This window comes from Periophthalmus magnuspinnatus, chromosome 19 (genome assembly GCF_009829125.3).
Source record: "Periophthalmus magnuspinnatus isolate fPerMag1 chromosome 19, fPerMag1.2.pri, whole genome shotgun sequence".
NCBI lineage: Eukaryota > Metazoa > Chordata > Actinopteri > Gobiiformes > Gobiidae > Periophthalmus > Periophthalmus magnuspinnatus.
In genome coordinates, this window is record NC_047144.1 from 26,942,859 (window position 1) to 26,956,570 (window position 13,712).

The 13,712-nt window shown below is 38.5% G+C and overlaps 1 protein-coding gene across 2 annotated transcripts in view; it reads right to left on the reverse strand.

The window, feature by feature from the left end:
• dnah9 (dynein, axonemal, heavy chain 9) overlaps positions 1–13,712 on the reverse strand; it is a 612,810-nt gene that overhangs the window by 64,628 nt on the left and 534,470 nt on the right. For both annotated transcript variants that reach the window (XM_033984465.1, XM_033984463.1), the window contains exons 72-73: positions 5,186–5,377; positions 4,488–4,679 (exon numbers count right to left, since the gene is read on the reverse strand). In XM_033984465.1, coding sequence (XP_033840356.1) covers positions 4,488–4,679; positions 5,186–5,377 — 384 coding nt within the window. The remainder of the gene's footprint in view (positions 1–4,487; positions 4,680–5,185; positions 5,378–13,712) is intronic.

Below are 13,712 nucleotides of genomic sequence, written 5' to 3' on the forward strand. Positions count from 1 at the left end.
AATGAAATCGAGTGCCCAAACTTTTGACGGGTAGTCTAATAAAGAAAAAAAATTTAAAAATCTCATTTAGGACACAGTGCTTTTCAAGCTGAGACCACTTCCTTCTGCTGATGCTCATGAGTTTTTTGGCTACTTAATATGGCTGCACAATATAATGCTATTTGACTTGGAGCAATAAACAAAATGCAGACTGCAATTGTTTAGATAATAAAGGTTCTCTGTATCTGTTATCTTTTAGACATCTAAAATACACTACCAGTCAAAAATTAGGACACAATCTTCTATTTCATGTTTTTTTAGGCCAGAGCCCCTACTAGGGCCTATCGCTTTCGCAGTGATGAGTCATCGTTGTCAACTGTCTTGACAAAGTTGAGCACTAAGTCGCCCCCAGCATTAAAAGTAGTATCCAAGCAGCCATGTTGACAGTATGGGCTATATTTATAACTAATAAAATAAATGGAAGTTAATGGGAAGTCAGTGGGCGACCTTGATAAGATGATGAATAACGAGCGTGCCAGCATCACCAAAATCAGGTGTGTGAGAATTTTTTTTTTAAATCTATGTATGGAAGTGGATACAGCAAAACAATGTAACTTCTTTCTGTTCTGAATATGTGTTAGTTCCAAGACTTTTTTTCTATTTAAGGTGATTTGGGAGGTGTTAGTTAGCATGCTGGGGTATAATGTGTACTTGTAAGAAGAACAGATACAGCTTTGGTAACAACTGATTTGTTGATGATGATATGCCCAATTATAATGAGCCTCTTTCGTGTTGAAGACTGTGGACTATATTTAAAGACGGCGCTCTGAGACTTGGCACCGCACTCCAAGTTTCTTTACAAACATTCAGCTATGCCAAAAAAGTAAACGTCTGCACCTCCAAGAATATCTATATATCTTAGCACACAATCTGTTCCTGAATCCTTATGGGAAATCAGATTACATTAGGACTCCTACAATTGTCCTCATCTCCACCACCTCATTTGGCAGCAGTCGGATTCTGTCACAGTAAACCAACAGACAATAGGAGGCGTGATGCTAACGGTGCCAATACTTATGGTGCTGGGAGACAGGCCAAATCTGTTTAATGGTTATACTTCATGGGCTGGGTATATTTCAATCCAGAAATTAAAGGCCCCACATATATGATCAAAATTTGTCTTAGATATGCGTATACAGATATATTGTATGAGGAGCTCTTGAGATCAAAATAAGTCCACTGTATGCTATCTGAATCTAATTATAAAGCATTTTATTGGTAATCAGGAAGTGTGCAACAGCATGATAGTTGTTTAGCATTAACATGAGGTCTTTACTCATCATGGTGAATAATACTTGGAATGCGTAAGGGAAGGGAAGAATAACTTTAGACCACTACAAACCGTTAAAAACAAACCAGTGCTGTTTTTCATGTTTTTAAGACAGTAAAAATCTGGTGCAGGTCTTTTTAGTTAACATTTTTGTATTTTAGTGAAAGAATAATAAATAATATCATAATCTAAATATCTAATATGAATCTGCAGTTTACTTTACCTACAAAATAGGTCAAATGAATGAGTTGGGTTTTTTTTTTTTTAACAATTTTAAAACCTTCCTTCCATTCCTTTTACAATCTCATCCAGTTTCAATACTGCTGTGCTAATCATGATCTATAACCAGAAAATAAAATACATGTTAATTAAGAGGAGGCACTACAGGCAAAACTGATTCTCTTAAAAGTTTTTTGATCCATTTGGTCTCTTAAAATACAAGCTTTCATGAGAAAACAACTGAATTGCCTAGTCTGTACTTGTTTAAAAAAATAATCAAATCAACAGTAGCCATAGAGTTATCTTGTTTTCTCAAAATGCATTTTTCTCTTATAGGGACATAACGATCACCCCTTATTCACCTAATTTTACAATCTTGTACTTAACTAAATTTAATATGAAATAAGACATTTAATATTTGAGAATATTGTTATCATTTAATACGACAATAAAACAAAGCAAGAAATTTAAACCTGGCTCCAATTATTTTTCAGAAAATGGTAAATTTAGTCTACTTTTACACATAAAACGCCTTATTTTTGTATTAAAACATTACATGATCGTTTTTCTTACATTTATAGAAGTAAACTACAGAAGTTTCAAACTGATACTCCATAACCCCTCTCTGTTGTGTTCCTGCTTTTGGGGTTACTTGAGCCTGACACTCATTTTGTGTACTACTACTACATACTGTAGTGTTCAATCAATAACTCTACTCACACTGGGGTTAAGGTACTTCTTAATTTATTTACACTATAACTATATATTGTGGTATATCTGTTATTATCTGTTTTAATAATGATAATGCTCTTCCAGACAAAGTCGCTTTACAAACTCATGCATTATTCATTCGCTCCACATGTTGTGGTGGTAAGCTCCTACTGTAGCCACAATTGCTGTGGGACAGACTGACAGAAGCGAGACTGCCAATCTGCACCATCTGCCCCTCCGACCACTAACACTCACACAGACCACACAGATAATGTGACAACTTTTTTGCCACACTAGGAAGTTTTATGTGCCTTACCTAGTTGTGCTTATAACTTGTTCACTGGACTGACCTCTAAGTGTTATAACACTATTGTAGTGTTCTAGTGATTCAAACAAACATTTCCCTCCATCAATGCCAATAAAACTCCTCTACCCAAATGTATACACTAGTAATGGCATCTGTTATGCCGCTTGAAGCCATATGGTAAACTAAATAAATAATTGTAAACTATAGAGAAGTGGTATCCAAAAATGATCTGCTCGCAAAACAGAGAAATGGACCTTGATATCCTGCACACTTTAAATAATTGAAAACTGTAGTATTAGTAGCTAAAGATAGATATCAGTTATTACATAGTGCTAGCCTGTAAATGACAAAGGGACTACAGCTCTCCTGACTTTGGCAGTGGTTACTGTAAAACAAAGGTGGTTAGCCATAAAATAGCCAAAAAAATTTTACTCAATAAGAGTAACTAAGGTTAGAAGTACAAAGTAGTGGTCCAAGAACTTACTTGAGTAACAGTAAAAAAGTATTTGGGTTAGGTGGGTTAAGCATCTTACCCAAGAACACAATATACACTAGTGAGAAGGGATAAAACTGCCAATTTTCAGGTCAGTGGAAAACGGGCACACATTAAAACACCTGTAACATCACCATCCTAAACTGTACATAAAACTGACAGTGTAAAATACAGGTGGACCTGTATTTTCCACTGTAGTATTTCTTATTCAACATTCAGCAATTTTAACCTGGTTTATGGCCAATATCTCTGTAATTGAGTATATTTTTATCATTAAATATGACAAGAAAATGAAGAAAGAAATATACACATAGAATAAAAACTGGCAAAACGTTTAACATCCTCTCTGCCAGAAAATTAACTAAATTGAAAAAAATGAACAAAAAAATGTATGAAAATGTAGCTATAAAGACCAAGTAAGATCACAACATCAATATGGCAAGTTTGTGAACCTGTCGGGAAAAAAATTATGAATTCCATCCATCCATCCATTTTCTTCCACTTATCCGGGGCCGGATCGCGGGGGCAGCAGTCTAAGCAGGGACTCCCAAACTTCCCTCACCCCAGACACGTCCTCCAGCTCCTCCGGTGGGATCCCAAGGCGTTCCCAGGCCAGCTGAGAGACATAGTCCCTCCAGCTCCTTCTTCACCACAACGGACTGATACAGCGATCGCATCACTGCAGACGCTGCACCGATCCGCCTGTCAATCTCCCGCTCCATCCTTCCCTCACTCGTGAACAAGACCCCAAGATACTTGAACTCCTCCATTTGGGGCAGAGACTCACCACCCACCTGGAGAGGGCAAACCACCTTTTTCCGGACGAGAACCATGGCCTCGGATTTGGAGGAGCTGATTCTCATCCCAGCCGCTTCACACTCGGCTGCAAGCCGCCCCAGTGCCTGCTGCAGGTCCTGGCTCGATGAAGCCATCAGGACAACATCATCCGCAAATAGCAGAGATGAAATCCTGTGGTTCCCGAACCAGACCCCCTCTGGCCCCTGGCTGCACCTAGAAATTCTGTCCATAAATATAATGAACAGAACCAGTGACAAAGGGCAGCCCTGGAAGCATCCAACATGCACTGGGAATAGGTCTGACTTACTGCCGGCAATGCGAACACAGCTCCTGCTCCGGTCATACAGGGACCGGACAGCCCTTAGCAAAGGGCCCCGGACCCCATACTCCCGGATCACCCCCAAAGGACACCACGAGGGACACGGTCAAATGCCTTCTCCAGATCCACAAAACACATGTGGACTGGTTGGGCAAACTCCCATGAAAATAATGAATTACAAAACAAAACACCGACAATAAACATAAAACAAATAAAAAAAACTAAATAAAATAATTCGAAAATAACATTAAAATAGATAATAATATTTTCTGTGCATTTTTCATTCAAAACCTCTTGATACCATTCATGTCTTGTAGCTCACTAGCCCCACCTGGTGGTAGCCGCTATAGTCCATGTTGCCAGGCAGTGGAAACCCTGGGGCCAGTTGGTGCTCCCCCTCCATCATCTCAGGTCGTATGTATTCCTCCAGGTAGGCTCTGCACAGGCGCCGGTCCCAGTCGTCTGTAATATGGCCCCCGTACATGATCTCCCCAAACAGGTAGCGCAGGTCGTCGTATGGCACCTAGAGGCACAAAGGTTAAGGGTTAAAGAACAATCTGGGATACGGTGGTCTAAATTCCTTGTCATGGTTGTGGTTGGCTGCTCTTGTGACTGACTAGTTGGCAAGTTAAAATGTTAATGTGAAGATAAACATTTTAAAAGTTTAACATTTTGGGATTTTGACCGATAGCCAATATTGGATTGAATTTCTGTCACCACTTTCACTGCATTTTTTATTTTAACATGAAGTTCTACTGTGTAAATGGCCTCAAAAAATGGTTTACTACATTAAGATACATACTGAAAAAATACATACTATATTAACATTTTAGTCATGAGTACTCAATATATTAAATTGTGTTTGAATTCAAGTTTTCTACATTTTGTAGAAACCACACAAACCTTTCTTTGCCTCTGAAGTAAAGTTACCACAATTTCACCTGCACCTTTAGATCCCTGGCCTCTGCCCCAGCCAGTTCACATTTCCCATTAAGATAACACGCTCTGGCCTTTGTAGAGTCAGCGCACCTTCGGACTGGCCTCCAGGTAGTTGTAGAGCACGCTGATGGAGATGGTAAGGTCTCCGATGTTGAAGGGGTAAGTTCTGTTCCAGCCTTGGGGACCAAACTTGCTTCGCTGGGACACTACGGCGTGGAAGTAACACAGAGAAAACAGGATGCTTTTGAACTCGTTCTCCTGGGAACATATCTCCAACGTGTCCTGCAAAACAACCACAGCACAGCCAGGGTCACTTCTGCTGCACAGTCATTCTGCACAATTTAGCTCTTCTTTTGCCATATTATTAATGGTTCACTATGTCACTCCTCTGTGCGTGGAGTTTGACAACCTGCTTATCATCATTGAAATGTTGTTGGCGGCACGGTGGCTGAGTGGCAACACTCATGCCTCACAGCAAGAAGGTTTGGTTCGATCCCCGGGTCGCCAAGCCTTTCTGTGTGGAGTTTTTCATGTTTCTTCCCGTGCCTGGATGGGTTTCCTCCGGGTACTCTGGTTTCCCCCATCAACCAAAACATGAACGCCCTTCGAGACAACTGTTGTTGTGATTTTGGGCGTTACAAAAATAAATGAATTGAATTGAATTAAAATGTATTTCTTTGCCTGGAATGATCCACATTGATGTTACTTCCCTTGCATTTCTTAAAGCCAAATTATATAACTTTTTAGACCAATATAAAATTGCTAAAAAGCATATTGTTTTATTTCTTTTTTCATTTTGGTTGTCTTTCTTGCACTAAAAAAACATTCTGTGAGTGGTCTCCACAAACCTGTTTTTTGAGCTGGAAATGTTCCTTTGGCTATAATCTTCCACCTTATCACATCAAACTTATCCATCTCCATGTTCTGAAGTATGCTCTTATCTTAGTTGTTGTTTTTTTTCTTCGTTGTATTGAAGCAAGTTTGATCAATACAAAAACAACAACACTAGCACAAATCCATGCAATCCAAATGACAGTGAAAGTTTATCCTCTGTACTGCTTTGATCCACTTTCCGCAGACTAGTACACAGCCCCATTGTTCTCTGTAGATCGCTCTTATAGCTCCGTGTTCAGGTAGAACATGTTTGAAAATGGACGACGTGTTTAATTTAGCACAGTCCCCAGCAGTGCACAGCGGCAACCATCAGCACTGGGATACAGCGATGACAAGGTGCCACTAAAGCCACAGCCCAATTCTCTTTTAATTGTCACCAACTGTCAGCGCACTTAGCTCCAGGGGTCCTCTTGGCTCCTTATTCCCGACAGGCAAATAAAAAAACATCCAAATGCCACTGTATAATCAGAAGGAAAATACAGTTAAATAAGCCTGCCAATAAAGGACTGTGGAGAACTGAACAATCTTGGAGCAAATTTGAAGTATAGCAAAGTTACAAAGTTGTTCACTCGTCAGAAAATGTGATAAATCCACTCAACTCCTACATATTAAAGAGGAGGTATTACATTTGTATGTGTTAATGGCTAACACATACCATTTAGATCACTATGTTACATTTTGTCGTTTTGAAAATGCTATATTCTCCAAAAACAATGTATTAACATGTTTAATAACGTTTTGATGTTCTGAGTCCCCCCTTTACTTTACTCCTTGCACTAAATCCCTCCCCCTTCAGAGCACTATCACAACACAATCAGCCAGCATCCCGCTAATAAAACTACTGCACTACTGCATCACATCAGACTTGTTAAGTTGTAGTGTGTTTTGTTTCATGCTTTTGTATAAGGGAGCTATAATGTTAAAAGAGCTTTTATAAAGATAATTGTTTTGATCAAAGTTCTGCTCAATTGATCTTTATTATCTACATTTGAGGTATCATTGCTTGAAAATTCCCTGTTTCTCCCTGTAAAATATTTTTTCTTTAATGTCATTCCATGCAAAGCAATAGTAGCTCTATGGGCACAAGTTCAGCCTTGTTTATACAATGCATTATCTAACTATTCTTGTGGAGTGCCTCCACGGTCTCCTGTAATTGAATAAATGCAAAACAGCTACATTTCAAGGTCCTGTTTTTTCTCATGTATTTGAGATATATTTGTCTTGCCCCAAGAATTTTATTGCCTGATAATCAGGAGGTACACCTTAGCATGTTGTTAGCATTACACTCACAACAAATCTCCACACTGGTCTCTGAGAGTTGTGAATCTTGCTAATAAACTCAGCACTGTGAATAATTAGGATGCTCAGAATGCATGAGGTAAGCAAGGAATAATTTTGGACCACTGCAAACCATTTTTAAAACAGCAAACATCAGGTACAGCGCATTTAATACAAAATTGTGGGGTATATGCAAATCAATCATAAGACAAGCCTGAGGTAGCCTGTCCGGCACCAAATACTGCATCTTGTCAATGTGATTAGGAAGTACGCTAGTGTGAATATATCTAATGAACCTTTCTACTTAGATGAATGCAAATATGTAGTACATGTCCACACAGTTTATATCGAGTGTGCTAAACAGGCTTAACCCCTTGAGAAATACCACTGGTGCACTAAGCCCTTTAGGTTTCGTTAATATTCTGCACAGGACGCCTCTGCTCAATGCACCATCATAGCGTTCACGAGTGCTGGGGTGGGGAGAGAGAAGGAGTAGAGAGAACACACAGATCCAAATCAAAGACAGCATGCATAGGAATACAGGGATGGCGAAACAGCCCAGGCAGTTAAAGCAGGGAGTATCAGAGGGTGGGCTATAATGTGATGGATAGTTATGGAAGATAATTTGTTTAATCAGATTTTGAATTTTAAATGCCTTTTAATTTGTCACTTTGATTTTTGTTTTACTCTGAAAAAAAACCTCTTTGAATTTTTTTTATTTTTGTATTAGTATTATTTTCTAAGAAGATGCATTCTCCTTTTAAATTTTCAACACACATATTTTCAAGCCCTCAAGTTTGAAGAAAATGCAGTAAAAAATGTTGCAGCAAATTGCTTAGCCAAGGTTTAAGCCACTGATCCTAAGTGTGTTGACATAATTTACAACCAGAAAATGTTGTAGGAAACCAATCATTATTAGCCTAATCAAAACCTTAGCTCTTTGATTCCTTAACCATAAGACCAGCCCACAGAAGAGAAAGCCAACAAGAAACAGATCATGCCTCCTCAATCAGGCATGATCTATTGCTTGCATCTTGGCAACTTGTTGGTTGTTAGAAATTCAGCGGTATTTAAAAGTCAGAATCTGATAAAACAAATTATCTTCCATAAATAGCATAGAGCTCCTTGTGTCTGTATTGGTTACACTTGGCTGGGCAGCATCAACACTACATGACCATTAGGTTGCTATCACATACAATTCTCCTCTCATTTAAAAAAAAAATAAAAATTTTATATATATATATATATATATATATATATATATATATATATATATATATATATATATATATATATATATATATATATATATATTTTTTTTTTTTTTTTTTTTTTTTTTCTTTTTTTTTTTTTTTTTTTTTCTACCAAGCCTGTTCAAATCAAGGAAAACAATATTACTTAAAGGGAACAAGATCCAGAGAGGATCCAGAATACACACTCACCGGTGAATCTCCTCATGTTCTGATGGGTGTGATTGACAGGTGGATTAGCCAATTACGGACATGCATGGTCTGTCCAAATCAAGACAAATATGGCTACTTACAAGGGAAAAAGAAAGGGAAAAAACCCACAGGGAACCAAAAAACATGGCAGATTTCTGCAGAATCACTGAATGAAGCACTAAACTTTTAATCAGAGATGAGAGAAATGTAATTTTGTTCAAAAGATGGTAAATAAGCTCTTTTGTGCATTAGTGAAAGCACAATCATGTTTGGTTCCAGCTTGAGACACACCTGAAGGTGTGGGGACCACAAATAAACTGGAAAACAGAAGACTAAGGGATTGTGACATTGCCCATAGCATTTGGTTGCAACCAAATGAAGCTCATTGAGGCTAGCAGTTAATGTGGCTAATCTGCAACCATGGGTCATGGGTTGGCTGGATATCCGAGTGTGAAACCAAAGAGCCAATCAGAAGCAAGGCTGCTGAAAGTACATGCTGCCTCCTGTTTGTACCGCTGGTTTGGCAGGGTGCGGGCACTTAACAACGAAGCTCTCAATCAACCCATTGCTAATATTAGCATGAGCAACCTCAGGAAAATCAGCCAATTAATTACACTGGTCAACACTAAATTTATTGTCTAAGATTTTTTAGCTGATAATTTTGATGTGCTGAATCCAAAAATCACATTGGTTTTGCTCAATCAGGTCAACGTTCTGAACTAAGCTACATATTTGTTTTTGGACGATTTTGTTTACATGTATGAGTATTCACGTCATATGATGCAAAATTCTGTTATATTTCTCGTTATAAATAAATTCTGAAGATTTTGCATGTGCCAACTTATGACTAATTGTTTTTTTTTTTATTACAAGTGAATGAAATGGCTTCGACTAGAAGATCTTGCAAAAATAAGCCTGACATATTCTGCTACATCTGCGGTAAATACACCAATGTTCCTAACAGGAATCAAGTCACAAGTTTCATAAAGCGTGCTTACCATGCTTATTTTGGTATTAAACTTGGTGACCAAGATGAAACTTGGGCGCCACACATGGCATGCAAGTCATGCACCGAGTATCTGCGTCAGTGGACTAAAGGCAAGAAGAGTTGTCTGAAGTTTAGAATTCCCATGGTTTGGAGGGAGCATCAAGGACATCAATACTTCTGGGCTATTGATGTGACTGGTATCAACAGAAAGAACCGAAGCAGCCTCAAGTATCCTGACCGTGAATCAGCACGTCGTCCTGTAGCTCACTGTGATGAAATTCCAGTACCTGTCTTTGTAGAAGTTCCTGACATCAGTGACAAAGATTCCTCCAGTGTGGTTTTAATGATGATGCTCCACATCCTTTTTCCCAAAAGGAGCTAAATGTTCAGGTTTCCTGAGAATCTGGGATCACTGAGTGATGAGCAGGTGGAGAGATTCCATCAGGACATAAAAGAGATGGAGACCAGGTATCAGGGACGCTGGGATGCAGTCATGATGGCTGATTACTGTTGGACTCTGAAGAGAGACATCCCTGCTGCTGAGCATTCAAGGGGTTGATAAAAACAGAAGTTCATGTCCTGAATTTTGCACAATAATAACGTAACGTTCCAATTTACATGTACTTACCTTTATCAATTAACATAACGTAACATTTAATTAATACATTCTGTTAGAAAACTATTTTTCATCTCCTAAAACATTTTTTTGGATGAGAAATATTAAAGAAAATCAACTGATAATGTCACAAAATTGTAATCAATTTAGTCAGAAGATCAGATTTTTCAAAATCAAATTAGCATAAAAACCTGACCTGACTGAGAAAAATGGATATCATTTTTGGAATCAGTGGTGCTAAATGGTCCTAATTCAGTTGAAAAAACACAGACAACTTTCAAAAATGTCTTTTTTTTGGTAACCCAGTGTTATTAATGTTCATATTTTTATTTAGGTACAAAATAGCTAAATAAAAACTCCAGGGTCATGTAGAGTGGGGTAATGCGAACATTTTAAGGAAAAAAAAAAAGATTAGGCTCACTGCAGTGGTACCAGATGCCACAATTTTTCAATAGAAAGTAAACTGCATCCAGTGCTTGAAGGATGCAATTTCAGGCCCATGCTCACTTCCTATTTGGAACGTGCTGACTAGCGCGTTAGCTATGTCCATTTATATATACAGGCCATGGGATCAAACTGATATCCCTCTGTATAAATAATACAGAAAGATATCATTCTGGATTTGCCATGCAATCACCACAATGCGTTTATAAGCACATTTCACAACTTTCTGAGACCAGAGCAGATTGTAAACAACTAGCAGGCTAATTGTTCACAATAAAGGACTGTAGATGTAGATAGCACACACGAGACTTATTTTGACCTCAAGAGCTGCTTATAGAATATATCTGTACTGGGACAAGACCTTTTTTGCTCTAATACATGGGGAGAAAAATGTGTACAAGGCCTTTAAAATTGCCATTCATTTAAAGGAAGCAACTTTCCAATTTGTGGTACTTGCTGAAATAAAACAACAATTTTCACTTTCATACTATTTTGGATGGCCATTTTTCTGTAGACATTGTCGCATAATATAAAATTCATGTAATTATGTAGACGTTAGCTTTCATACTAATGTTGGGCTCTACTCGCTACTAAACTTAACAGTTTTCTAATGAAACTCTGATATTGAGTGGCTGTCAGTCACCAAAACAGCAGTTATTGTTAATAGTCTGTAATCTTTTGTGGCTCAAGCTAACTCTGCCTTTTAAAATGTTCTATTTGGTACCAGCCTCTACAATGCAAATTATTACTATTTACAAAAACGGGAAAGTTCCATTACATGTCCTCAGTCAGGTTGGCTGGTGGTGTCCATGGAGATGTTCTTGCCTTGCTTGGAAATACCACAGTATGGCATTTATTTGAGCGAGTGAGTGAGTGAGTGAGCAAAATAAAAAGTAAATAAATAAATACATTATCACTGAGTCAAGCAGGTGATTTCCCCAGACCAAAAATTAAAGACCTACATCCATTATGACCATGGGCACCACTGATGCCTTCACCTTTCAGGCCTTCTCCAGCTTTTCTTTGAGCCCCTGAAATTTCTCTAGTTTCTCATGTTCCTTTTATCTAATGTTCCCATCTTCGTACTGCAATGTCCACTACAGTCGCTTTGCTCTGTTGTTTATCCACCACCACAATGTCCGGTTGGTTTAGCATCACCATTCTGTCAGTCTGTATCTGGAAGTCCAACAGGATCTTGGCTCGCTCCTTCCAGTACCTTTGGAGGTGTTTCCCACCAGTACAGTCCAGTCCATACACTGCACAAATGTTTCTGTACACTATGCCCACCACTTGGTTGTGCTGCTCAATGTATGCTTTCCCTGCCAGCCTCTGGGGGGCATGACATTCCAATGTCTGTGCTGTACTGACCCTGGTGGATCAGTGAGTCAATGTCCTGTCATTCTTAGCGTACAGCATGATGTCATCCATGTAGAGGAGGTGACACTGGTAACTGGTAAGTCATCTGACTTTCAACAGAGGACCCAAGTTTGAATCCCCCCATAAGTAAAAACACCTGTAATCAAGTAAATGCAAGATGGTTTAATTTAATGCAACACAGTGGAATATGCACCTTTAAAGGGTCACACTGGAGTTTTGTTTTGTTTCATTCACACATGTTTAACACACAAATCCTGCATATTTATTTTTTCTCTCAAACAGAAAATACTCTGTTCACCTAATGATGTCATGTGGTAATACATGAAGTGCTCCACTGTGTTTGTATCCATACACCTTCAATAGAATAATATGGATAACTTCAGCCATGGAATTGCCAATCTCTACTGAACAAAAGGTAAAAGGTAGTCAATTATGTGTAATATAGCACCTTTAAAATTGAAAACTTACATTGGCATTACCATCCTATTCTCACTTATGTCAGACTTGTATTTTGCCCAAGTGTTTTATGTTTGTTTGGAGGCACAGAAAGGGTAGGATTGAAAAACTTTCAGAGCTGCCTGCCTGTGAGTGTACTCGACGCCATATTTGGTAGGTTTTACCCTGACATTGATTAGCTTTCACAGGGGTTGTAGCGGCTCTCCTCCCTGAGCTTGGCTGTCGTACTTATCTGCAGATAGACATCGGTCTGCTGGTATGGAGCACGGGTAAGGTTTGCTATTGACGCACTGAAGTAATCCTGCGCGCGGAAACATGGCTGATAAGATTAAGAAAAAATAGCATGGATTCTGTGGAAATCTGCGGGCGGCAAAGTGCTCCTCAAGTTTGATATTGTGAGGCTGATATCATGGCCAAACAACAGCCAGCTAGTGAGTCATACCTTACCTTACAGTAATAGATCATTCTAGTGCAAACAGAACATCTAATGCACTTTCAATGGAAGAGTTAGCATTAGCCACAAACTATCAGTAGTAGAAGAAATACTCAATTTTGTTACTTATATAGCTATAAAATATATAGATACTAGAGCAAAAAAGACTCAAAAGTAAAAGTATCACCTGAAAAAATCATCTTAAGTAAAAGTATTAAAGTACTGTAAATTTCTTTAATCTGCTTTTTCCCCAAGCTTTGAATCCTGTGGCTTATACAACGGTGCGGCTAATTTATAGATTTTTACTGGCTAACGGCCACCAGGGGGCACTCTCCAACAGTTAATGCAAAAGTGAGACAGCTATGGGGAAAGATTATGCGCTGAAGAATACACTATTTTTGATTGATAATCATTTTGCTCATCATGCACACACCCTCATCATAGAAAATACACAAAGAAATGAAAATGATGCAGCTTTTAAGATAAAGGCAATTGATCTGTCTATCAAAGAAGGAAATAAAGAAAATAGAGCCACTGTACGTAAGCTTGGCATTAATGATGTTGGAGACAGCAGCGAGAATAATTTAGTCAATGTAAAAAGACAACAAAAGCATTCAGGGGAAATAAATGCAGATGGCCAGTGTCGGTGTTGTTTTATTTTCTAAACATGCAGGTATGTTCATCCCATG